Source organism: Odocoileus virginianus, chromosome 3, assembly GCF_023699985.2.
Source record: "Odocoileus virginianus isolate 20LAN1187 ecotype Illinois chromosome 3, Ovbor_1.2, whole genome shotgun sequence".
Lineage (NCBI taxonomy): Eukaryota > Metazoa > Chordata > Mammalia > Artiodactyla > Cervidae > Odocoileus > Odocoileus virginianus.
In genome coordinates this window covers 45,266,149-45,293,536 of record NC_069676.1, presented here as the reverse complement: position 1 = coordinate 45,293,536, position 27,388 = coordinate 45,266,149, and the positions used below count along the sequence as shown (strand labels likewise).

Here is a 27,388-nt window from a genome sequence, read left to right as displayed (position 1 = left end):
CCCAAGGGCCCTCCTTGTCACAGTGTCCCCAGGACTCCTGCCCTTTGAAGGCACGGCTAGTGCCTCCTCCCCTGCTGACCTTCATGGGAATGTCCTGCAGAAATCTTACGGCCCACGTTCCCATGATATGCACAGTGTTTTTCATCTCCAAAGAGTAGCTTCTGAGAGCTATGATGTTGAGAAGGGTCTGCTCACCCCATCACTCTGTGCCTTCACAGCAGGGATGGTTCAACGCATTAACTTACCAGGTGTTCATTTCTACTAACAGGGAGCATCCAACACCCTGAGACTGTGGTTTCTAACCACCAACCCTGTGATGTTCTCCAGAGACCATGAATCTCTACTACTTAAGGGTTCTCTGGATGGTAGCAACATAGCCTGGCTCAAAGATCACTTGCAGGAAGGATATTCAGAACTCACAGAGACTGCAAGAGGCCGGGGTGGAAAACGCTGGCTTGGAAATGGGAAAGCACTAAGGCAGCGCCCGAGGGCTGGGCGGCCGGGAGCACAGGCTGATGATGCCCACTGTCCGTTCTACCCTGGGGCCTCCCTTCCCCTTGCTGAATTACAGGAAGGTCACTGGGATTGAATGAACCAGGGTGGGGAGGAAGGATCAGTTGTCACCTGTCACTCCTGTCTGTTTAGTGATAAGAAGGCAATTTGAACCACCGTCCCACCTAGCCCACGCACAGTGGGGAGAGGTGATTCTGTGTACGGAAAACAGGCTGCTGCCAGGAAGAGGGGATTGAAAGACTCAGGTGAACATCCACTCTGGGTCCCTTTCATTATGAAAATGTCTACAAAGTTGGGGGGGGGGCAGGTTTTAGGCCCCCTGAAGCCTGTCCATAGACCCCTGGCTAACAACCATTCGCCTAAAGAAATATCTGTTTATTCATATCATTGCGGAGGTGAGTGCCCAGGGAATGGGATTTCTGCAGGCTGTGATGTGGAGAGGTTGTTAATTGCAGGCCATGCAAATAGCAGAAACCTGTGCAGAGAGGGAAACCACATAGATGTCCTTATCTGCCTCTCTGGGATAGACTGATGGTGAAAGCCCAGTCTCAAGGAAAATACTGGGGGGCAGGGTATGAGGCTCCTCGGCCACTCCCCTTCCACAGAGTCACCTCTGGGGTCTGACCACCCTAAGACTGATATTCAGCATGTCAAGACTTGAAGGAAAAAAAAAAAAAAGGCAGCGTAAAGTCTGTTAGGAGGGGAGAAGTCTCTAGGGCACAGGATTGCTAAATTAATTACACAGATGCAAAAATTCAAAGGAAGAAAAATTAGTCTGTTAAAGCTAAAAAAAAAATTATGTTGTTTTGCTAAATACTGAAGTGCTTTTAGACTAAAGAAGACTAACCCTTCAGGAACATTTCATCCCAATTATCTTGGGAGTCTTTGCTAAGAGAAGGAATGAAGTTGCATGGTGCTGTTGTTTATTTTGTAAAGAAATAACATGTTCTTCTGAAGCTATGGGTAGTGTAGACAGCAGTGTCTTTGGGACCAGGCAGGTGATTCTTTCAGGAGTGGAGAGAGGAAGGGACTGAAGTGAAAATGAGTGTAGAGGGGGCACAGAAAGAATCGATGCAATAGAGGAGGCAGCCACGTGGGAAAGCAAGCCCAGGAGTGGCCAGCACATCCAACAGAAAATAACTCAGGAATGCATCTGGATTCCTGTACATTTCCCTCTAACTCATTACTGCTAACATTGTAGTCAGATTTTAAAAGCACTGTCTGGGCTGATCAAAGCACACCTGTGGGACACTCCAACCCCACCTGTTCTCTGGAGCCTCTGGAGCAGGGTGGCTCTGGATCCACTTCTGTCTGAATGCTTGACCTGTCTCTTGTGGCTCTAGATGCTTAAGCATATTCTGTGGCCTTTCTTTCCAAGGTCCTCTGTTATCTTAGCTGTGACACTAGCATGATGGTACCACCCATATCATGGAGTTGCTGTGGGGATTCTGTGCAAGCAGATATGGCAGGTACCTGGTGGCAATCAGGGGCTTGTCAGTGCCATAGGCATGGGGTGAGGCTCTCTCTTGTTCAGCACCCAGAATGATAACCCCGCACGTAGTAGGACTCAGTGAAGGTCTGCGCTTAATCAGTAGATGAATTATTAGATGTCAGACTCCTTTCAAGTAAACTGTGTCCTACTAATTTCTTTATTGAAGTCCTAGGGAAGGAGTCGCTAAGGAATGTGTTCCCATAAGGAGCATCTCCTAAGCAGTGGATATGGAAGCTCTTGGTGGGGAAGGGGTGGGTCGAGATGGGACTTCTGACCCAGGAAGTGCACGGAGGCAGATGCCAGTGGGGCACACAGAACCTGTCCAGCATGTTGCTTCGTTTCTGCAGCAAGATTTGGGGGTTGTCCTGTCATAGCCCCTTCCCACCTCTCAGGGTGCAAAGGCACTTCTCCTGCTTCCCCATGAAGAAGGTATCCCCGAGCTCCCTGATTCTGTGGTTCTGGGAGCTTCTTCTATACCTGATGAAGCTTTGTCATACTCCATCTTATTAATGTCATTGCCTGACACAGTGGTGAATTCAGTCTGAAATACTGTCAGCTTGCAATTTTGAAATGAGTTAAAAATCACTGGGCTGCTTCATCAGCCTGAGTTAAAAATCCTGGGTTTGGGCTTGGCTTCCAGTGAGGGTGACTTGTTAGGAGGGAGTGAGATGGCCCAGCGGGGCTGCCTTTGTGACAGCAGCTTTGAATTGGCATCAGGGCCCATGGCCTTTGATTGGACAGGGCTCACAGAAGGGCAGACGACGTTTTTGTTTGTCAGAGGAAGGAACACACCAGGGAGATTTGTTGCCCATTTAAAAAACGATCGGGCATGAAGTGCATACTGTTTGGATTACAGAAAAACACATCTTCTCATTAGCTTTTTCAGGATCACAAAAGGCCCTATGGCTGATGCAGCCCCAGCCAGTGGGATTTGATGCCAACAAATCTCTGTGACACATTTGCATAGGGAAGCAGTGTTCAGGACAGGGGGAGTCTCTTTCATTTCATCCTTTGTCTTCTTTTTTCATTCTGTTCGGTATCTTTACGGAGTGCCAGGTATGCATTTTCAGCTTGAACTCACTGAGTGGAAGGGGAGAACCTTCCGGTCACCAGCCTGCATTGGCTGCCTGGGTGATGATGGATGCTGAGTGGAGCGAGCAGGTTTCTGACACGGGAAGTGGTGGGGGTGGAGTGGGGATCAGGGAAATGGGCTGGGGAGACACTGGTGGGGGCTGCTGCAGACAGCAAGACCAGGCTGGCAGTAGGGGTGGCTTTCCCTGACTACTTAATCCATTGGGACTACTTAGCAGCTCTCGTTTGCCTCACTGTATGAAAATGAGCTGCTTAGCTTTTACTCCTAATGTCTCCTTTCTTCTTTCCTCCTGCCCTCCGTCCCTCCATCCTTTCCTCCCTTCCTTTTCTTTCTTGTTATTCCTTTGTGAGAATGTCATTCCCTTAAGAGCAAGGACTTTTCCTGTCTTGCCCATCTCTGAATGCCCAGTGCTTTAATGGTACTTGGCATGTGAAATGAGTTTCATAAATATTTGCAGAATTGATGGGCCAAAGTCTTTCCTGTGTTAAATACAAATGTGCTTGTCTAGAGGCAGATGCTCCAGGGACTTCTCCAGCTCTGAACCTTTGTGACCTAGAAATGAAAGATTTCTCCAAAGATACTCCTGGTGCAGACAGTTTATTCAGCATTAACTGAGCGTATCCCTTGGAGTCGACACATGTCAGGGGATTTGGGGTTCAGAAGTGATGAGCCAGACTCGGTCCCTAGCCTCACAGAGCAAAACAAAGGCGTGATTATGTCCGTGGGCTGGTGGGCCATTCATTCACTGACTCAAAAATTGTTATCCCCGGGATATTTCAGACTGTGTGGAGGTGAGGGGCAAGCAAGAATGAGGAAGAAAGATACTGTCTATAGTCTCCTGAGGTTTCTACTAGGTTCAACAGACTTAGAGTCTTATTCCAGTTCTGTCACTGATTAGTTGCCTGACCTTAGGCAAGTTCTGGTATTTTTTCTCATCTATCAACTGGAGATAAAATTAGCCTCATAAAGTAACTGCAAGAAGGGAATGGGTCTTTGTATCAGACATTGCAGTCTGGACTCTAGAGGCATGAAAGCATAACAAGCTTTTGAGGGATACGAGTTGTCTGCTGTAACTGAGAGCAGAGTAAATATCAGAGGAAGAGGAGAAATTGGGCAGAGAATAGGAACTAAGTTTTGGAAGAGAAGTTTGAGGCCAGATTGTGGAAGATGGTACATGAAGGTCTTTCTTTAATTTTTTTTTTAAATTTAGAATCCATAACTTTAACAAAGACAAGAACATCACTTCTCCTCCTCTAGTGGGAAAAAAAAAAAAAAAAAAACTTTGCAGCCCTTGTAGTATCTAAAGATGATTATCTCCCTACTCTGTCTTACCTGCTGGGTACCCAGTATTTATTGCTAAAGAATGAAAATGAAAGATTTTGCTCCTTGTGTTTATTCCACATTTGTCTTAGGAAACCTCATAGGTACTTGCCCATAATTTTTCATTGCATCTGTCTTCCATATGCAGTTTAGATCTGATTTATATTTTACTTTAGCACTATCGGCCTTAGCTTAGAATAATGGAAGGGAGGGAATTGGCCCTTGAGCAGCACATTGGTGAAGAGACAGGCAGGAAAAAGGGCTGGTTGTGAGCAAGGTTGGAATTGTGAATCGCTCAGCTTATTTGGATTCATGTGGAAAATTGTATTTCGAAATGATTGAACAGTGTGGGACACAAAAACCAGAGGAACATCAAGAATACACAAGATTTAACTGGTCTGGCACTTACTAAAACCTACAGTGGGGGATGCAAGCATTCCTCTCTCAGCTTGACGTGGTTTCTAATAGCTAAGAAGATGCCCCAAGAAACCTCAGCTCCAATCAGCACTAACTTTGTCATGATTGCCTCAATGTTAACAGTTAAGGAGTGGAATTTAATAACCTTGGGAACCATCCCAAGAAAGCAGAAATGAATCTGTCCTAATTGGAGAAAGAAAGGACTTGGGAATGAATAGTCTCCGATTACCCATTTAGAAATCCAGAGCCAAGAGTTTCTGAAAACAGTAGGAGGGATGAAAGTGATAACAGCTTTAATTTTGATAGTTGTACCTGGAGAGCCACAAATGCTTCGTGGCTCATTTATAAACCCCACCCGGTGCTTGGCACACTGATGACTCAGAGAAACTTCGGGTTCTGCTGGGTCAGTTCTCTAGAAAACCTCGGGATCTTTCCCTAGGGGGATAGTGATGGTCCTGGGACAGATGGCGTGGGGTGGGGGTCTCCTCCAGGGGGCACAGGATACTGTTTTGATTCACCAGTTTTAACTGGAGCTGCTTTCTTGTCTTTGCAAGAATGAACAATTTGCTATTGATTTTCCACCATACATATCAGTACCCTGGAGAGCTCTCTGCTTCCTTCTAGGACTCTTTAAACTCAGTAAATCCTTTAAACACTTCTCAAACTTTTCTACCAAAATGCCCCTAAGGGCAAGTAAGAGCAAATATCTACTTTCAGCCTCAGGAGGCACAATTCACTGTGAGCCCATACATTTTGGAAGCCTCTTTGATATGAACTTATGTGAATTTTGCATTCCGGTCCATGGTAGACCAGTGATTGTCTTAATAAAAAAAAAAAAAAAAAAGTTTAAAATTATCTAAAATTACCCACCATCTAGTAAAATAGATGTTGCAGGGGTAGTCACTGTGAATTTGCATCCTCCTTGGCCCACCACAGTCTGAGAGGCAAGGACTAGATTAGATTGTGAAAAACAGGAAGAGGAGACGGGGCTGTGATAAATACATATGGTGTGGGGACTGCCTATTTTTCACTGATCTTTAGGCTTGTTGGGAGTGTCCAGTGAATGAACACCATGTTGCTTAACTCAAGCCTGTCACAGAGCTGCTGCTCCTGAGAAGGCAGCATGGCACAAGGCTCTGAGAGGTCATTTGAGCATCTCAATCTCCAATCTGGGGTAGGTTTTCCCCGCAGTCTTTACTGTTCTGATTTCAGTTAACACCTGCTCCTGGCTGGCTTCTGTAGGTCAGGGTGGAAAGCAATCTGATGGATGCCCACTAGCTGATGATCCAAATGCACCAACTTTGTCCACCAAACCTGCCGGGCTGAGCCTTGCTGTTCATTTATCCCCAAGCCCTTGGCCGCTGGGATCAACACTGTTTGCTAGATTCTCTCTCCTTCATTATTCTCTTTCCATCACTGCCCCCCACCCCCACCACACTGCTCCCCACCCCCACCACTAGGTTTTTACCAGTAGTGCTTGAATGTAGGCTCTTAGGATACCTTATCACTCAAACCCCTTGATTCTCCAGTAGAATTGTTCAAAGCCCAAAGACTTTCTCTCAAAAAAGAAAAAAAAAAAGAGTGTGACCATGAAGGTTGTGCTCTTAGTGAATGTGATTTAAGGGAAGGAAAGATTTTTATTCTTCATTTCCAGACCTTATAGTTTCTGACATGAGACAAAGCAGAGCACAGCTCCACTGGAGATGCAGGATGCCCCAATTGTCACGGGTTGGCCTCAGCAGTGGTGCTGATCTGGTTAATCAGCAGAGGGGTTCTGGGTCAATTGGACCCTGAGCTTGATGTTCAAAAAGAAGTTTTCATGCTTCTTCCTGTGGAGATGAATCTCACATTTGAGCCTGGAGAGGCTAAAGAGCATCACAGCTCCAGGATCTTGAGTCTCTGAAATGCCTGGGGGTCCCCCTGCCCTAGGTGTACATTCCCTTTATCTGGTAAGAGGATGATAACATGGACCATATGTCAAGCCCTGTGCTCAGCACCTTTCACGCATTATCTCATCAGGTCCTCACAACACTCCAGTGAGGCAGGTCTGTCTGTCTGCAACTGAACCCTAACAAGGTGAGTGACCCGTCAAGATACATTGATAGGAAGCAGCCAGCTGTGCCTCTCCTCTCAAACTCATGCCTCTCTGATCCAAACCCTTGGGCAATATTCTAGATACAATAATTTTTTTTAAATTTTTTAAAATTCATTCTACTATGGTCAGCTACTATGGCTGCAGAATAATGTAGAATCATGCTCATTAGCACCAAAGGAGTTAGTTCTCTGAGAAAAGCTACGTGTTTTATAAGAGCTTTAATTGCACTGAAGTGAGGCCCAGGTACAAAAGCTAGACTTTATGAGCTGTAGAATTCTTAGAACTCTTTTAAGTATACCTTTTTTTTTCCCCTGGAAATATTTGATTTTTATTGTGCTTTTTATATCCTCTTATTTTCCAAGGTTATGGAACTGGTCTCAAGTAGTTCTGTCTCCTTTGTTCATAAATGTCTGATGAATAATTTCTGTCAATTACAGTGAAATAGAACCCAAGAGCTTTTGCTATTCCAACACTTTAGTAAACTCTGGCCATTTTAATGGATGAGAAGGTTAAGACTTCTCTGTGCATGGTGTCCTGTCCCTATATTGAGAGCCAGGACTGTTCTCAGGTCTGTCGATCATACTGCTTTGTCTTGTCCCATGTCACCACCAGGTGACATGAACATCCCCAGAGACATGGACCATAGACATGCTTCACAACACCCACTCACAGAAGGAACCACAAGGCTCGCTTGTTCCATGTTGTTTCTGATGTCAGAGACAGAAAGAGAGAAAGTTAAGTTCACTGGACATCAACACTGACTTGGAAAGAAACTTTGACTTTGGTACTCATTATAAAAATCCTCTAAGTTTATTCACATATCCAAGCATTTGGCTTTGACTTCTGTTGGTGCCATGTTTTCTTCACAGAAGGCAGCCCTCTTGGGGATCCTATGGGTGACAGGATTCTCAGGGGAGGTGGACAGAGGGGTTCTGTAAGGCTCCTGCTTAGCACTGTAATCAATACTTTTATCCCCTCTTCTCATGAGTGGTGTGGTGGCTCCAAGTATCACCTTTGTTGTGAGACTCACCTAGATTGAAATCCAGACTTACCAGCTGTGTGACCATGGACAGGCTACTCAACATCGTCAATTTCCTCATGAGTTCATTCATATTAAACTGATCTCTGTATCAGTTACCTCAGAGGTAAATTAGAATAATAGTACATTATTCTGCAGGTTGGTTGATGTCACCGTCTCGGTTGTCAGCCCCCTGATGGGATGATGCTTTATGTAATAAAATGCTCTTTTCTTCCCTTTTCCCGCCTCAGTTCTTCTCCTCTCCTCTCCATTTTCTTCCTCTCCTCCATCCCTCTTTTGAAGGGAAATCAATTTCTTGGTGAAAATGCAGAGTGAGGGTCCTTGCCTTCAGCATTCCAGAGCAGCTAGGGGGTGGGGGGAGGCACTGAATAAAAGTTTTAAGAAAGGGACACTGACTGATAACATTTTGTGGCCTGTGATTTTATGACGCCTATTTTCACAGCTTCTCTAGTGGACACATCTTGATGCATTCATGTCAAATGATCAGGATGTGTAAATTAGCCATGTTGGACTTATCCGTTTGCTCATAGTGTCTCATTTTGCATGTGAACGGCAATGGAGAGCGGGCGGGAAGGAGGGGGGTGTTAAAGCTCTTCCCAGCCACTGCTGTTCCAGCCCCAAACAGTACATCCTTAACTCTTACATCTCAGAGGCGAGAGTGCTGTCATCTCCCAGGGATGGAAACTTGCTCTTGCCTCCAGCGATGGTCATGACTCATTGTCTCCCTGATGTAGAGATTCTCCAGGAAGCTGGAGACTGTGCCTTTTGTAGACTGCTGAATGACAGGCTGCAGTGGTGGTGGCCTGCAGGCACAGGCAGTCTGCATTGATTCACAGCTTATCTCAGGGACAGCCCCAGAAGACAAAGGACATTCAGGAGAAGCTGAGGGCCCTGGTGTGTGAGTGGTAGAGGCTGGGGCTGGGGCTTCTTTTCAAAGGAAGCAGGATAGGAAGTGGAAAGCACATCTCCTTTGGATGTAGACAGCCCTGATTTTGAGGCTTTGCCATTTATTAGCCATGTATTGTCAGAAAGCTATTTATCCATTTCAAATCCATTGTCTCATCTTTACCTTCCTCTTTCACTTAATATACCATAAACATCTACCTATGTTAATACATATAAACCTACTTATTCCTTTTTAGTAGCTGGACAATATTTCATAAATGGATGTCTTGTGATTAAGATAACCATTTCCCTGTAGATGGTGTTGTGGACTAAATGCTTATGTCAAAGCCATAATCCTCATTGTGGCTGTATTTGGAGAGGGAGTCTTTAAGGAAGTAATTAAGGTGAAATGAGGTCTTAAGGGTGGCACCCTGATACTGTAGGACAGGGGTCATTATCAAAGGAGGCATCAGGGAGCTTGCTTGCTCTGTGAGTCAACCTAGAGAAACCCATGTGAGGACACAGTGAAAAGGTGGTTGTCTATAAGCCAGAAAGAGAGCCCTCTCCAGAAACTGACCAGATCGGGGCTCTCATCTCAGCCTGTCAGCCTCCAGAACTGTGAGAAAATAAATTTCTGTTTTGCTAAGCCACCCAATCTCTGGTATTTTGTAGCAATCTGAGCGGATGGATGTAGATGAACATTCAAGTTGTTTACAGTTTCCCCTTATTGTAGACCATAAAGATATGTTTTTGCCTAATACTTTCATCTGCTAGGTCATTGGATATTTATTTTTGCCCTTCTTTCCATTTATTATTAAAGTTTTCATACGTATCAAAAGTTGAGGGGATGATAAACACCTATCTTACCTATGTTTTATGGTTGTTAGCAATTAAAGACATGGTTGAAAAATTGCCCTCTTAAAAGGCTTTTCATAGTTTATACCATCTCCTGCAAACACACACGGACTACTATAAGAGAGAGGATACTTTTAGTTATAATGTTTTCAAACCCTTGGTTTGAAAGGGAAAGAAAAAATCTCTTCCCAGGGGAGTACTTCTGGTTGGAAGCACTTTTTTATTCTCTTGCTCTTTGTGCTTATCTGTCCTCTGTCCCTGCCCACTTCCATCCTCCAGTTTTTAGGCACACACATTCAGCCTTCTGTATTACTCACCTGTCCTGTTCAGACACACAGCCAATAGCCCCTTTGTTCAGTCTCAAAGAGCATGGCCAAACCCTTGACATGAAAGCTGAGAACAGAGACAGAGTCTTTCCAATCTGCCATTCTTCCGTGGTTCCAGCAAAATCCTATGGGTGGAATCTTCTGTTTTGTATTCAGTGAGGCTATGTCGTCAGCTAGTAAACAAGCCCCTCTGGAGAGGTGGGGGAAGCAAGATGCATGCATGGGTTACCATGGGGACAGACAAGCCATAATAAATGTTTGGGATCTTAGCTTGACAAGATTTTAGCAGTTTGGAGTAATTTCATTGTCAATCATCCATTAAGTCACTCCTAATGAATCACTGGGAGTGTTTTTGCTCTTCAGAATGAACCTCACATGAGCATGATTTGGGCAGAGAGCAACCTTAAAAGGAACAGGGAGACAGCAAACAGTCATTAATTTGTCAATTCTTTGCGAATTGAGTGGCCTTTTGTCAGAGGAAGTTTACGCAAGTCAGCAGAGAGGACCGTGGGTTCACATGGTGGTTTTAGATGAAATCTTGACTTCTTGATTTTACCAGGTTGCCTGGTTGCCTTCCAGAATCCTGTGCAGCTTCATGGCCCCAGGGAAGGGGGCCATGGAGGTTCCTCAGAGGAGGAAAGGGGTCACTACGAGTTGACCACTGGGCCCTCTACTCTGACACTGCCTCTCATTTGCAGCCTGAGAGTGTGCAGTGTGTCTGTTCTTATCAAAGGACCACTTTCCATGTAAAATGTATATACAAGGTTTTCTCTTCCTACCCCCTCTCCACCAGCTTCAGCACAGGAGGGGGTGCCATGTTTGTCATCACTATGAAACTTGCTGGCCATGGCCCCCCAAAGTCTTCATTGTGGTTTCAAGGCCCCCCCATGATGATACTGCCATCTCATCCCATGCCTGCTCTAGCCTGCTTCCAGCCTGGTGAAATGTTGCCATTCCCCAGACTTGCCACCATTTCCCTTACATCTGAAAAGGGAGTTTCTTTTTCCCTGGAGTGTTCTTCCTCATCCTACTACCTGGGTTAAACCCACTTTTCCGTAGATTGCAGTCTGTCCGGGAAGCCTCACCTAACCCACTGAAAGGCTGGATGTGGTGCCTTTCTTGTCTCCCTTAGTGTACAGAGCTCACTCTCATATTACCTGTCTCCTCTGTTGAGCGGTGAGCTTCCGGAGGGCAGGAATGACATCCTGTTCACTCTAGAAGTGCCAGCCTAAAATTTGCTCTGCAAATGTTAAAGGAGTAAATAAATTGTCACATCCCCAGGTAACTCTCAGGGACCCATTGTTCAGCCCACAGAATGGAACATCCTCTCATCCCAGCATCTTTGAGGTGGTACCCTGCTCTGCTCTTCCAGGTATTATAACCATTTGCCAGTGAGCTTATAGGCTGTGACTAAGGACAGCAAAAAGACTTGATTTAGAATTTTAAAATCAACATAGCTAATTAAAGATTAACTCATACTGAAAAATAAGTTCTGAAACAATTACAGTAATTAAAATATCACTACCTTAATTGAGACCAAGCAGGTGAGCTTAAAAAATAAAATTAATTAAAAAAAAACCTTACATAAGGCCTATAATTAACTGGCTTTTGAATTTGATGTTTTTAAGCTTGACAAATTTGTTTCAATTAATTCATTCTTTTTTTCCTTTGAAAAATTTTTTGTAAAAATTATTGAAAAAATTAACTGGACATGTATCCTATGCCAGTTGACACTTGATCGGTTTTCGTGAATGGGCAGGAAAGATGCAATTAACCTTCTGTGGGTACCTGTTGGGTTTACTCTCTTGCATGAAATCACATGAGTCCTGCAGGTATTTGATAGAAATGGAGGGGGCAGGGCTTTGGCATCTTGTGGGGATTGCTGAGTCTTATCACCAGGCATGCGCTGGGGGAGAGAGAAACTTGGAACACAGTCTGTAGAAACCATTAGCGCCTTGACAAGGAGGCTTCTGCCCCTGGTCAGGGTTATCACTCACTCTCAGCCCCCGTCACTGCCTTCCCCTGCAAGGTTTCCCTCCACCTCATTAAAGGGCCTCTCAAATACCACTTATTATTCTGGTCTCCTATTATTTCCTCTAGAAAGTGGAGCCGCACTGCCCTGCCCAGTACAGGTGTGGGTGCCTGTCAGTCACCACAGCCTCAGGGGTGCTGGAAAGAGCATATCAGAGAGGCAGCATTTACATGGAAGTGGCATGCTCCATCACCATCTTTACCTCCTTTCAATCCCAAGTCTGCTGTTTTTCAAAAACAAGATGCATCCTGGTGATTAAATAAACACCGACAGCTTGATTTGTTACTGTTCTGTTGTTCTGTGAAGTTCATGTACTCTAAATAATTCCCATACATGTTTGAAGTATTCACAACCTGGTAATTAATTTTTAGTGGTCTTGATTTCTATATGCAAATTGTTAAGTAAGTATGCGTATAGAGTTAAATAGCTGATGATTTTTATTTATTAGTATTTCTGGTTGGAGTTTTTTTTTTAATTTTCTTCTTCTTTTTTTTTTTTTTTAAGAAATCTTAGCTTCAAGAATTGGAGGAGCAGGAATTTCCCTGATAGTCCACAGGTTAAGACTCCATGCTTCCAAAGCAGGGGATGCAGCTTCAGTCCCTGGTCTGGGAACCAGGGACTGTGTGCACTATGCTGCACTATGTGGCCAAAAGAAATAAAGAGCTATCGTAAAAAAATTACAAAAAAGAAAACAAAATAATTAGAGTAGGGTGATCTATCAGTTCAGTTCAGTCATTCAGTCATGCCTAACTCTTCGTGACCCAATGAACCACAGCATGCCAGGCCTCCCTGTCCATCACCAACTCCCGGGGTCCACGCAAACTCATGTCCATTGAGTCGGTGATGCCATCCAACTATCTCATCCTCTGTCGTCCCCCTGTCCTCCTGCCCTCAATCTTAGTATTAGCTTAATGGTAGAGTAACAGATGGCAAGGTTGCAGAAAGAAAATTGACAGCCACTGACCACGTGACTCCTTTGAGGGGTTGCTGCCTTCAGAGGGGGTAGGCAGAGGGCAGAATTGCCCATGGTGGGCATCCTTCTATTCTTGGGGGGATATCGAGGCCATGTGACCCAGCCTTGACAGCACCAGTCCCCCCTGGATACCCCTTGCTTTTACTCCTGAAGACTCAGCCTGCCCTGGAGGCATCTCAAGAACAGGTGCATCTGGGCTCAATAGTTGGTGTGAGATAGGACCCCACATCAGCCTTTTTTTATCATACAGTTTTTATATTTATTATTTTATATGCTGGGGCTTCATTGCCGTGAGGGCTTTTCTCTAGTTGCGGAGAGCAGGGGCTCCTCTTCCGTTGTTGTGCGGGCTTCTCACTGCGGTGGCTTCTCTTGTCGCAGAGCAGAGGCTGTAGGCGTGCAGGCTCAGTAGTTGTGGCGCACAGGCTTATTTGCTCCCTGGGATATGGGGTCTTCCTGGATCAGGGATCGAACCTGTGTCTCCTGCATTGGCAAGCAGATTCTTTACCACTGAGCCACCAGGGAAGCCCCACATCAACGTTTTTTAGGAGACTCTGGGTGCTTTTCATGCCACTGGCGTATCCTGTTGAGAAGTTTGGATTCTGGAGTCAGCCAACCAGGTGTTGTACACTGAACATCCTTCTCGTCTGCTTTGTACAATGGACACAGGAGCAGCAGACACCGCCGTGGGTGTTTGTGTGAGAATTAAGTACAATAATCCAATTAGAGGGCTTAGTTCACTGCCTGCATGTCAAAAGCACTGGGTACGTGTGAGCTATCGTTCTGGTTATTATGAAGGCTTATTATTCATTCTGGGAATGAAATCCAGGCACACAAAATAACAGACACCTAGGAGGCACTTAACATGTTCCCAAGTTTGTTGGCAGAAAAGATGGGCTTATTTCATCCTAATGACAACCTACAGCAATAGTAGGGACCACTGTTATCCCGTTTCACAGAAGAGGAAACTGAGGTAGAGGCTAGGAAGGAGTGGAGGCAGCGTTCACTTGGATCACTGTGTCTCGAGGCTGTCCTCCTTCCTGCTCCGCTCAGTGGACTCACTTTCCTTGAGATCTCACTATTCACTGTGGTTTTCTGGACCCAAGTGTGGATGGCACATGTCTGTGAAATTGGCTGCAAAAGCTAAAAGAAGCTTAAGTTGGGCGATAAGGCTTGTCACATAGTCCTGCATATTTTGACATCCATTGCCCTTGGCCAGCCTGGAGTTCTCTATCTCTGAGATCCACGCTAGTGGCAATCCCACAGGGTCTACGAAGCTTGGCACCTCTCAGGGAAATCCTTCACTTGGTTCCTGTGGCTGGGGCTGCCAGAGGCCTGGTCCCCACGTTTCTTCAGGGGTCTGATCCGCATATTTCTTCAGGCCCCTAAGTGTCTGTCTGCATCCTGTGGTGACTGGGAGTGTGAGAAGGGCAGTAAAGGACTGGCATGGTCATTCTCAGCGGTCATCCCGATGTCATGCACTGTTAGCTCCGTGCTGGGTGTGTCCTGGAGAACGAGTCACAGCTGGCTAGACTGGAGCCCTGGGTGGGGGTTTGGAGGGCAGAGTACAAGGAGAAGGCCGCTGTCCTGAAATGCACCAGCCTCCTGGCTCCTCATGAGGACATCCCAGGAAGCCAGAGAATTCCCCCTGGAGCCAGGAGATTCCTGCTGCAAGTTTCTGGAAGGCCCAGCCTGGGAAGGCTCTGAGGCCAGACACAGGCCCCTGCCATTCACTTCCCAGAGGGGATGCCTTTAGCTTAAGAGCTCAGAGTGAGCGCCCTGTCCTTGAAGCGGCTCTCTCTCCTGCAGTCCATTTCCTGCTGCTAAATGCCAGGCAGCCGGGCACACCCACCAGGGAGTAGGCTCCACCAGGTGACTCCTCTGGAAACAAGGCCTGAGTCTTTTTGCTCACCTGACTGGCCTGGAAATGCACCCTGGTTTCTGTTTGCAGAAGCTGAAGCTGCTGCAGTGGAGGGAGCCTCCCTGAGCAATTCAAGCCCCAGGAAGAAATACCTTCAGATGTCGTGTGTTCAGGTCCCTTGTGATGTTCCCTGGGGCCTTCAGAAGAAAACGATTGGGATTCTAGGCCTGGGTGGCCTGACGGGAATCCTTACTTCCTCTAAGGAGAGAGTGTTCATGACCGCTAAGGGGCCCCAGGGTTGAGAGGGCATGGTATTAATATTTCTTAGAGTCGTTTTGCCTTCCCTACTCGGGATGCAGATTTGCTTAAAGGAACGTGTGTTGGGGGAGGACGTGGGAGCATGACCTCACCTGGCTGTGGAGGGCAGGCATGACAGACTGACCACCTGATAGGCTTTTTGGCCCCGGAGCTGGGAGATGGCACTATTGCTTTTGTTTTGCAGAGAGCTCACTGTGGCCTCTTTGCTCTGAGGAGCATGTGCATCTCAACCTGGGGGGTGCTGCCTAGCCAGGGGCCGGCTACTCTGCCTGTTCTAGAAAGTGCTGCCGTATATGATGTGCTGGCTCTGAAGACCCTTCTCCAGTGACTCTGCTGAATCAATACCACCCTTGTTATTCCCACCCAAAGCCCACACTTTCTAGTCAGATGGAATATCTGAGGGTTCCCCAGACATGCCTCCCCACCCTGGAGTATGCCTGACTGCTCTGCCTAGCTTGCCTTTTCTCATTTTGCTTTTTACCATCCTGCCCATCCCTCAAGATCCAACTCACATATTAATGCTTCATTAATCCTTGCCCTAGAAATTGATCTCTCTTATTCTTTCAAGCTCTGTTATCATTTTATATGCCTGTCATGGCCCTTTTTTAATTCACCCCTGCACAATAAATATTTATGTGTCAGCTTTTTTCCCCCACCCAATTATATCACAAGTTTGTATGGCTCATAACTGTCTTGTAAATCCCAAGATTCTTCACAATAGGCTGATGGATGCTCAAAGTGCATGTTGATGGAACTGAAGCCAAAACTCTCCATCCTCTGGGACATTGTATATTATAGGAAATAAGTAAAATTGGGTGCAAAGTCATATAAAGCAGTGACAAAGAACCAAAGAGTGCTATGTAGCTTTTGGTCCTTGGAACACACAAGATTCTAAAGTAATTCCTGGCCAAGATGAAGATACTGAAACTCCCAAAGCACAAAAGAATTGCTATCCTGATGTTGAAGAAAAACACATGGCATAGACACGGAATTCCCCCTGGTTTGGGTTTTTATTCTAATTCCCTCCAGCCTAAGTAAACAGTGCAGAGTGCAAACACATAGTCTGTTTGTTTCCCACTTGTTTGTTTGAGTATAAGTATAAATTAAATTTACCTGGAGGTTCTAACTCTTCTTTTCTTGCTTTTTTTGCCTCAGCCCTGGACCCGTCCAAAGATCCCTGCCTGAAGGTGAAATGCAGCCCTCACAAGGTGTGTGTGACCCAGGACTACCAGACCGCCCTGTGTGTCAGCCGCAAGCACCTGCTCCCCAGGTAAGCCAAGGGCTCCAAAGTGTTCTCCAGCCACCAGATCTGGGGTACCTGACCTCTGGCTGGGCGACAAGGGGGAGGCGGGAGACAGGTGTTTGATCTGTGTCTTATGTGGTACACAGTACATGCAGTCTTGCTGTGGTATGCATCTCAGTTCTCAAACACATTTGCAAAGAAAGTTAACCTTTTAATTTCCTTTGAATCAACTGTATCTGACTCTGAGCCCTCATCCAAGCAGATGAACAGAAAACCCCTTCCTGGTTGTTGTGGGGGGCTGTTCCTCCTCCTTGGACGACCTCAGAATCGAGGAGGTTTCTCTTTAGTCTTCTGGTTGCCATAGACATCCACCCCATGATAATCCTTGAAGAGCCCTTGAAGTCAGAGTTGGGGGTTTATCTGCTTCAGTGCTCCATGGGATGTGGGAATCTTTGCCAGGCTGAGAGCCCTGGTTTGGGGTCCTGCTCCTCAAGACAGCCACACCAGTATTCCCCCTGAGAACGTGTCTTCCTGTTTCCTCAGGACGAAGCACCTGATGCCCCCTTCCCCAGCTCAGGGGGAAGTCTCCCCCTTCATCTTCAGGGGTGTTAAAGCCTCTGTCCTGTAGCCCCGCCCATTCTGAGCTTTGTGGCTGTTGTTCAATCTCCCAGTCATGTCTGACTATCTGCGACACCATGCATTGCACCACACTAGGCCTTGTCTCCCTTACCATCTCCCGGAGTTTACCCAAGTTCATGTTCATTGCATCGGTGATGCCATCCAGCCATCTCATCCTCTGACACTCTCTTCTCCTTCTGTGCTCAATCTTTGCCAGCACCAGGGACTTTTCCAATGAATTGTCTGTTTGCATCAGATGACCAAAATACTGGAGCTTAGGCTTTTGCGTATGAGCCTTTGAATTCAGGCTACTTCTGCCTTCAGTCCTTCAGAAATACTTGAAGTAAGAAAACACACAGACACACAGACAGACACACACAGACAGACACACACACACACACACACACACACACACACATGCATGCACCCAACAGGCTTTCTTCAAGAGTGGGGTTGGATGGGATGGAGGTGGGAGAAAGGTGATTTCAGTGCCATTCCCGCCATTGTCCCTGTGCTGACTCTATAGTGGAGAGGTGCAGCAAGAGGCATTGGAGTTACATAGGCTTAGATGTTATCACTTGGATTTGGCTACTTTCTCAGCCAGTTACCTGCACTGCACCATAAACTTAGGCAAAGAAGAGTAGCCTTTCTGATAAATCTGCCTTGTTATAACTTTTGCCCTTTGGTGAGTTCCAGTTTGACCCTAGGACCATGCAGAATGAGTCCTATCCCATCTCTTTAGTTCTTGAACCTGAGCAGTGCTTGCCCCTGTGGCTGCTCCTTTGGGGACATGCTTTTGAACATGTGTGGGGACCTCCCATGCTCTGGCAGGCAGTCCAGCAGTGAAGCAGCACTTGGGGGTGGCCTGATAGCACAGAGCAGAGCCTTCAACCCCTCTGACCGTGCAAACCCAGCATCTGTAGCCTCGGACCTGGCCTCTGTGATTACCTAACAACAGTCAAGTTTTGTCTCCAGAAGACTGGGACTCAAGGTATTATAATATGCTTTGCTCTTCCCCTGTGTTCTTACTGGAATTAAAGCCAGATCTTACCCCTGAACCCTGTCTAGCAAATGCCAGGCATTGTGCTCAGAACCTGTATCCTTGAATTCCTCCAATGATTTTGTCAAGTTGGTGCTTATTTTTGTCTTCATTCTAAAAATGAGAGAACTGAGGCAGAGAGAGGAGTTGGTCATTTGCTTGTATAGTTAGTAAGTGGCAGCTGTGTTGGGAACTTTTGAGCTCCAAAGCTTATGTTTTTCGTCAGTACGATGCATTGGCCACATTTGATCTGTTTTGTCTATCCACTCATTCCTTGTCATTTAGCAAAAAGGTATTAGGTACCTACTATGTGCCAGGCCTGTGTTAGGCCTTGAGGCTACAGAGGTAAATAAGAGACCCTATTTCTACTCTCAAGGAAAATCTAGATCACTGCAGAGTGGGATGTGAATAACAATCTTTTTGCTGTTGTTCTTCAAAGGTCCTTCTAAGGCATATGTACCCTGAGAAAGCTCTCCTAGATTCTCCTGCCACACAAGACTTCTTCATTCTTTGAAGGACAAACAATGTGGTTTCTTTTGCTGCAAATACCAACTACTCCTTGCAATAGTGTTGTGTTGTTCAACCATCTGGTTTTATGTGTGTGTGTGTAACATGGACAGTCCATTCCCTGTTTCCTCCTGGAATATAGCCCTGTCTGTAAGTCTAAGACAAGAGATTTTTTTGTTATAAGCCCAAATCTGCTTGAGACAGAGGCAGCAACCTCACTGGTATTCAGGTGCATTTGGTGCAAATGGTGCTTTTCTGGGCATGCCACGTTTCTGTTTGGAAGCACCACCACTTTTTTGCTTGTGTTGAAAGTGTTCTCCTCATCTCTGGCATCTCTTGGTGGCGACAGAGTTACGATTGCTAAGATCATAGATTTGGGAATAAGACCATTCTAGGCTTCATTCCCGGGCTGGCTACTTTCTAGCTGTGTGACCTGGGCAAGTTACTTGACCTTTCTGAATCTGGGTTTTCTCCACTCTAACTTGGGTTTAAAGAAAGTATTTACCCCCTTCCTCTTTGCCGTTTGCTGGGATACATCCTTTAGTAATTCTGGCAGAGAGGGTTTATGGGTGATAAGTTTTACTAATCCTTGTATAAAACGTTTTGCGTGTATTTTTTTGTGAGAGGTCAGAAAGACAGCGGTACATAGTTTAGTGTCACATAATGACAACTAGTCTTACGGTGACTACAACAGTTGTGGTAATAGATATTACTATTGTCTAATTCATTCTGGAAGGCCAGCCAGAAAATCCCTCATTTGCATGCTCCTGAGAATAAGTAGCTCACTCCAGGCGCCCTGCCCACTGTCTTGTTCTGGCCTTTGGATTTCCTGCCCACGGAAGCCTGCTGCCCGCTTTGTGATTCACGGCAGGTGAGGAGTTGGGCAAAAACTGCATTTCTGATGATAGGTATCATTCACTGACTGGAGAAACAGCCCAAAGAGGAGGCTCTGACTGAGGGGCATGCCCACGTCCTCCTCAGGACTGGGGAGGTGGCCGTGTCCAGGGGGTGCTCTGTGGTGGTGTTCTCTGCCTCCCCTCCCCTCTGGAGGCTGAATTACTCAGCCCTTATCAGCCCAGTGCACACCTCTTCTTGGGTCCTGGCCATCTTCCTGGATGAAACATCTGTCCTTCCACATTATACTTCAGGGATCCCCTCTGACCAGGGAGGCCGTGTTGACAGCTCTTATTTATTCATCAATCAGGGAAGTCATCTTTCTCTCTCTGAAACATCTGGAGGCAATCCCATCAGGCAGTCTGGTCTCTGCAGCAGCTCAAGGGGTAAATCCCGCCTGCCAGACAGTGAGGACCACACACACATGGAGAGGCGGCTGGTCGGCCTGGGGCTGCTTGTGAGGCTGCGAACTTGGGTTGTCTTTGCAAGCAAGTTGAGATGGAAGGACTGTAAGCGCATCCACAAGAGAAATTCATTAGCTTTCTTTGCCCTTGGAGACTGAGTGGAGAAGCGGTTTGACACACACATTTGTGACCACCTGGTGTCAGGGTGGCTGGACAAGCAATTTCAGTGCAAACACTCCCCCAGTATTAGAATGGTATTGGGTTTGTGGTTGGTTTCATTGAGAGACTTCAGCTAAACTCAGATTCTCTGGAAATTCTGCGTTTTATCTCTTCCTGCTGTTGAGCTGTATTGAGTAGGGTGGGGAGAGGGTTAATTCTTGGTAGCATGTTCATCTTTTAGGTGCTCTAAGAGGGCCATTGATGCACTTAAGAGCAGTGTGAAGGAAACCTGGGGTCACAAAAGCTTCTCTTAGGTGACTTTTTCTTAACATTCTAATTTATTTTTGATATTACGGTAATTAAGGCTCATTACAGAAAACACTGAAAAATATAGACAAATAAAGAGAAACAGGAAACAAGCCATGGTCATAGAATCTAAAAATAGTAATTAAAATATTCCAGCACATCGCCTTCCATTCTTTCCTCTACTTTTGTCCATTGATTTGTTTTTGTCAAAACTTGCTTATCGAGTGGTGTTTATCCTGTATATAACAATTTGCATTGGGTTCTCTTCAATTGATATTTACAGATAAGTATTTTATGATACCACAGCACTTTAAAGATATACATCTTAGTGATTATATAAAGCACAATACTAAAAATAACTTGAAATGGATCACAGACCTAAATATAAGAGTTGAGATGATAAAGCTTTTAGAAGGAAGCAAGAGTAGTAACCTTGGGATTGATAAAGATTTCTTAAACAGAGCACAAAGAAACCATGAACTATAAATGCCAGAAAAAAAAGAGAAAATCACCAAATTGGATTTCATCAAAAGTGAAAACTTTGATCTTCAAAAGACACTGTTAGACTAATAAAAGGACAAGCCACACTGGGAGAAAATATTTGCAAAACATATGTCCAACAAAAGATTTGTTTCTAGAATATGTAATGAAAGCATATGTCCATGTAAAGGCTGACTCACAAATGTTCATAGCAGCTTTACTTGTAATAGCTAAAAGCTGGAAACAGCCCAAACATTCATCAACAGGTGAACAGATAACAAGTTGTGGTATATTCATTTCAATGGAGTAGTACTCAACAATGAAAAAAAAGAATAAGCTATTGATACATGCTACAGCATGGATGAATCTCATAATAATTTTGCTGAGTGGCAGAGGACAAAAAATATGAATTGTATGATTTTTGTTTATATGGCATTGTGGTGGATATAAGCTAACCATTGGTGACAGCAGATCCTGGTTTGTTTTGGGGAGTAGGTCATTGGGGTGCCTGAGCATTCTTTAATGTTTGATAATGCAAAATGGACCTTGGGGAAACAGTTAAGTCAAATTCTGGTCTTAGGTGCCAGAGATCCTATTGGCAAATCAGTTTAGGGAAGAAGAGTTTTTAGTACAGCTGTGTGTCACTCTTTCTAACTTAAGTTTTAAAAATATTCTCTCAGCTCTTCTTAAAGAGAATACCCTCTTAGGGTATGATTGATGAAAAAATGGACAGAAAGTCATACTACCTGCAGAGGATCTGCTCTCAGGAATTCACTGCCAGTGGGATGGCTCATTCTGATTTATTGTTCTGGGTGGGCGAGAGATGGGGAGGGCTTCTCCCTACAGAGCGCTGAACATTGATTTTGCCTCTCTGTTGCCATTGATTTTCATTTGGAGAATGGAAAATTGAAGCATTTGTTTTAAGTCTTCCAGACAAGCTGCATTCTCAAATTCTGCACGTGCATCGTGAGTGACAGGGAAGGATGTCAGGGTGGGACTCTCGATGTCTGAGTGTACCCTTGGAAGCCTTCTGGGAGCAGTGGGAACTAATCTGTTTTTAAATACGGAGCCGACAGCTGGTCTTCCCAGTGGGCCAGGCCCCTCTAACGTAATGGCCCTTTATCTCTACTTCCTAATTAACTGGAATAACAACGAATTCTCGGCATCAGTGAAGAATTCAGATCCAGTCGAGGCTGGCAGTGCAGTGGACCAATCTGAGAGCTCTCTGTCTTTTATGTGAACTTGAAAAACAGAATCAAAGTATCTGAGGTCAGAGAGAAGTACATCACAGGATGTGCCTCAAATACCAAACTCTCAGAGGATATTTGAAAGGATGACGGTTATTTCATCTCAGTTTTGTTTTACAACAAAGCACTGCCTCCTGCTACAGGGCCTTTGAACGGGTTGATTATACACACACGTGTCTGTCTCAGTTTGGGAGACACACAGCCACGTGGAAGGCAGGTGATTCCTTGGTACCTGAATGGCGTTCTGGTGCTTCACAATTCTAGGCATTGTTTCCAGTTACCAAAGTGTAATCATGCCCACATTCCTTACTATAATTTTGTATGTATGCCACTCATGCCCTTTCTCCAAGGGGCCTACGAATTGCCTTGTCTTCTATGCTAGCCTTGAGGGATCTTTGTTTGCCATGTTGTCTAGGTAGGGTGCTAATGAGGGCTTGATGCTGTTTCTACGCCATTTGTGGAATACATGCAGTGGAGTTTTGAGTGTGGGCCCACTTCTGAATCAGTCACCTTTCTAAACAGAAAACCCACCACTGTGGTCTGTTGTTTTGCAAATGCCTTGCGGTGGGTGCTGAAAAAAACAGAGAGAGAGTGGATGGTCCCAGAGCTGCCACTTGCTGGCCACCTACTGTTAACCGACCAGGGTTCTTGGCCTTCCCAATCAGAAATTGGCTAGAGGCCAGACAAGAAACTCAGGCAAAGCTTTACTGGGGCCTCTACTGTAGCAGGAGGGAGCAAAAATAAAAAAAGTTTCCCTTGCTTGTTCCTTATATGAGGTGAAGGTAGGGGTATGTCCAGGGGATAAGTCCAGGGCTCAGGCCAGAGGGGTGGCTTAGATGGTTTGCCCACCCCTTGGGTAGTGTTGTGTGCAGGGCGCATGTGCAGTGAGTACCCTGCTTTCACTGCCAACGCCCTGTTTTTGCTCCATGTATTTCAAAAGTGGCAATTGGGGTTTTTGGTCTCTTGGTACCTTTTTCGTCCAGAATTTGCCCCAACTGCACATGCCCAGGGTTATTTTCAGTCCCTACAGTTTCTTTGTATTTCATTGCTGGAGGAGAGATGTGTCCAGGTGCAAGCACTGCAGCAAGGGTCCCAGGTCCCAGCCTGTCTCACTACTGTGTTCAGCACTGAGCAGAAGCACCATTATGGATTTCCCAAAGGGCTCTGTAGGTCTGTATTATGATCCCCATTTTACAGATGGGATTGTTGAGTTTCCGTCAATAACTCCCTTGGTTGCACAGGGCCATAATGGGCAGATTTGGAACCAGGATGGAGGGATACAGCTCCCTCTTCTGTGGAGCCATGGGTATGAGCTCTAACTGGCTAGTTCACTTTTGCCTGCAGTGCTGTGGCCCAGGAGTTGATCTGTTCCTAATCCTAGATCCCTTCCACACACATGCTTGGGAACTTCGCTCCTGAGTCTTTCCCCTTATAGAGGAGTTGGTGGGGTGCTCGGCTATTAACCCCATTTCCTTCTTTCTATGCCAAAAGCAGTAATTCTGGATTCGTTTCTCCTCTCTGTGGTTTTTCCAAAAGCAATCATTCAAACTACATGTCACTTAAATACAGAGATATTTAATGACTTTAAACCAAAGCTGTTTTTTCAAAGGAAAGAAGTACCATATGCCTCCACCCCTGAGGACCCAGATGCTTCTAAGGGCTTCACTAAGCAAGACTGAACAACTCATGCAAGCCAGTTAGCTTTACCCACCCCCCACTTTGTTTTCCTTTCTGAAGCAGAAGGTATTGATTAGATGCGCTTAAGGACCAAAGCAACAGAGAGTTAAAAACAATTCATAATGGAGATGAGAATCATCATGTGGAATCTGTAGTCCCTTGGAGCCAGGAGAGGAGTGAGAGGCAGACATTTACATTGGAAGGCAGATTCACTAGGCAAATTTCATAAATACATTAAAAATACATAAAAATCACATCTGCCAGGAAAATGTCCTAGACCCATATCTTGCCCCGCCTTGGTTTCCTTTCTTTTTTTTTTTTTAAACCATACTGCCGGTGCCGAAGCAGAGTTATGTCTGAAGACAGGATGGATGAGGGCAGGGTTACTTGGTGAGGCCTCTCAGTCAGTCTCATGGTCTCTTGCCTGACTGGGCAGTTTCTGGGTGTAGCTCTCAGGGACTGGATCCTCTGCCCTGCGAGAATCCCCTCTACCACCGTCTGCCAGCCTGCCATCCCCACCTCCTGGCTGCACTGCTAGAGAGGGCAGTTCAGTTCTAATGGATCCAAACCAAAGGAGCCTTGTCTCTTCTCTCTCTCTTTTTTTGATGCTGATTGTATCTGGAGGAGATGGAAAATGTTTTATGGTGGAATTCTCTGAAGACACACGTGCCCAGATGCACGGCTGCTGGAGAGCTAGTGAGCCAAGTGTGTGTGGAGATGGAGTGGCTGTCAACAGGGACTGATGGAGCATGGCTCTCTCATCCCCTCCCTGTCTCTATCATTGTTTTGCAATCGATAAGTTGTGTCCGACTCTTTGCGACCCCGTGGACGGTGGCAGGCCAGGCTTCCCTGTCCTTTATCATCTCCTGGAGTTTGCTCACACTCATGTCCATTGAGTCAGTGATGCCATCCAATTATCTCATTCTGTGTTGTTCCCTTGTCCTCAGTCTTTCCCTGCCTCAGAGTTTTTTTCTAGTGAGTTGGCTCTTTTTATCAGGTGGCCAAAGTATTGGAGCCCTCAGCATCAGTCCTTCCAATGAATATTCAGGGTTGATTTCCTTTGGGATTGACTGGTTTGATCTCCTTCCTGTCCAGGGGACTCTCCAGGGTCTTCTCCAGCACCACAGTTCAAAAGTATCAGTTCTTCGGTGCTCAGCCTTCTTTATGATCCAACTCTCACATCCACACATGACTACTAGAAAAATCATAGCTTTGACTATACCGACCTTTTCAGCGAAGTAATGTCTCTGCTTTTTAATATGCTGCCTAGTTTTGTCATAGCTTTGTTAGAAAGCATGAAGCGCGCCTCCCTGCTCTGTAGCTCTGCCCCAGATCACTGGGCTGCAGTTACTTTGCTTCTGCTGCCGTGCTCCTTGGTGCCTTTACATATTAAGGAATGCATGGTGGTGGTTTAGTCACGAAGTCACATAGAGTAACACATTTCGTGCATCAAATTGAGATGAATTAGAAAAAAGGAGGTTGAGATGGGTGTGCTTGATTTGGAGAGGTCATGGCGAAGTGTGATTTCCATCGAGGCTCAGGGTGTGCTGACTGGCACACAGGTGTGAGTTGTCATATCAGCCCATCCATCCTTAAACAAGAGGCAGCAGACACGCCTAAGGCACCGGAGACTCATGGCAGGTGTGTGTCGCCTGCCTGTCCTTGGCCACTTTCCAGGGTCTGGAGAGAGCAGTGCCCTGTGTCCAGGGGAGCAAGGTCAGCGTGGCCTCAGGACACAGCATCGTCTTCTTTTACAGAATTGGTCAGGCTGGTTTTCCCACTGTCACTTACTTCTGTTTTAGGTTTTTTAAACTTCTTTCCTTCGCCTTTGTTATTAATAAATCTACTGTGGCCTGCTCACTGCTCTGCTGAAACTCATCAAGATCGCAACTCACAGGTTTCTAGTTTAAACATTTTATATCAGATTAATTCAACCAGTGAACCATGAAAGACATTCTTTATGGATATCAGGCACCAGACTAGGGCCCATCTGGGGCACTGACCATGAGGGTTCTGGGGCCAGAAAATGGACTCGGGGTGATTTAGATGGGTGTCTGAGGCTATCTTTAGATGTACTTTTGTTTTAAATAGAATGTTCTCAAGCTAATGTCCTGTCTTTAATGTTTCTCACAGAGGGGATGGGCAGTCGGCAAGGCCTTCCACGCACAGAGGGACAGGAGAGATGAAAGTTAATTGGTTTGAGGACCTTGGTACCTTTCCAAGGCACACTCTTAAGTGATGTTTTTCACGGGTACACATTGAAATGAATGTGGTTGTCTTACTGAGACGTGAAAGGCCCCTCTTCCAGCCTGCCGTGTCCATGGTCTTGCTGCAACCTGGGTGCTGGGTGCCCTGCTTCCCACTCAGCTGACTTGAGGGCGAGGCAGGAGGCTCTGGCTCAAACCTCATGGCTCTGAAGATTCGCAAGTGGAGGGCCAAGTGACCGGGCTCCCCTCTGGCCTGGAGCTAGTGTCCTTCTTTTTTCATGCACCAGGGAGGTGTCTGTGAAGGTGATGGTGATGAAGGGATTTCGGGCTTGAATCCCTCCTGCTGGCAGGACTGTCTCTCAGAAAGGGGCTTCTGCACACTGCTAATGGTGTGTTACTGCGGCTTCAGCCCCTCAGTCGTGTTGGACTCCTTGCGACCCCATGGACTGTAGCCTGCCAGGCTCCTCTGTCCATGGGATTTCCCAGGCAAGAACACTGGAGTGGGTTGCCATTTTCTTCCCCAGGGGATCTTCCCAACCCAAGGATTGAACCCATATCTCCTGCTTGGCAGGCGGGTTCTTTACCACTGAGCTGCCTGTGAAGACCTGGTGATGGTGGGTTAGAGGTCATTAATTCAGCTTCCATGAAATTGGAGTCTGTGATAATTTCTTTAACAAGTATTTATGGTGCTTTTCACTTGCCAGACTCTGTTTGGAATTCCGTGATGAATAGACACAGTCTACCCTTGTGGAGATTAAACTCTACTGGAAAAGACAGGTATAAAGGAAGTATATAAATTGTGCTAGGTATTAAGTAGGATAACAGCAGGGTACCATAAGAGAGAATCACTTTAGGTTGGTTGAAGGGGATGAAAGGTGTAAGGTGCCAGCTGGGGAGAAGGTACAGAGCAGGAATAAGAGGTCTTGGAGAGGGGAACAGCCTTTGCAAAGGCCTTGACTCAGAGAAGGGGAAGGGCCTTGGTGTCCTAGAGGAAGTAAGAGGAGAGAGGCCTGGGCTGCAGAAAGGTGATGACAGAGGGGGCCTGACTATGAGCACCTGGGGAGGGAGGAAGGGCCAGAGCGTACAGAGCTTTGAAGGCCACAGATAGGGTCAGCTCTCAGGCCAGGTGTGAAAACTTTTATGTGGCTTTACACTAGAGAGGGCCATAGTGTTGTAGCTTAGGATGGACTGAGTTTTTAAATTACTTTTTAATTATAGTTTATTGCAAAACTTTCAAGAAAGCATCAGAATAAAACTACAATTGTTTATGAATTGAAGAAAATCTAAAAGGACCATTGTTAAAGATCTGGTCGATTTTTTTTTTTTATTGACAAGAAAATGTGGACTGAATTTTCTTGAATTCTTATTCTTAAAGCCAGATTGTGTGCTAT

The 27,388-nt window shown here is 45.8% G+C and overlaps 1 protein-coding gene across 2 annotated transcripts in view; it reads left to right on the top strand.

Annotated features, from left to right (window-relative positions):
• The window catches only part of SPOCK1 (SPARC (osteonectin), cwcv and kazal like domains proteoglycan 1), a 564,476-nt gene that overhangs the window by 351,238 nt on the left and 185,850 nt on the right, over positions 1-27,388 (top strand). For both annotated transcript variants that reach the window (XM_070465401.1, XM_020873556.2), the window contains one exon: positions 16,372-16,486. In XM_070465401.1, coding sequence (XP_070321502.1) covers positions 16,372-16,486 — 115 coding nt within the window. The remainder of the gene's footprint in view (positions 1-16,371; positions 16,487-27,388) is intronic.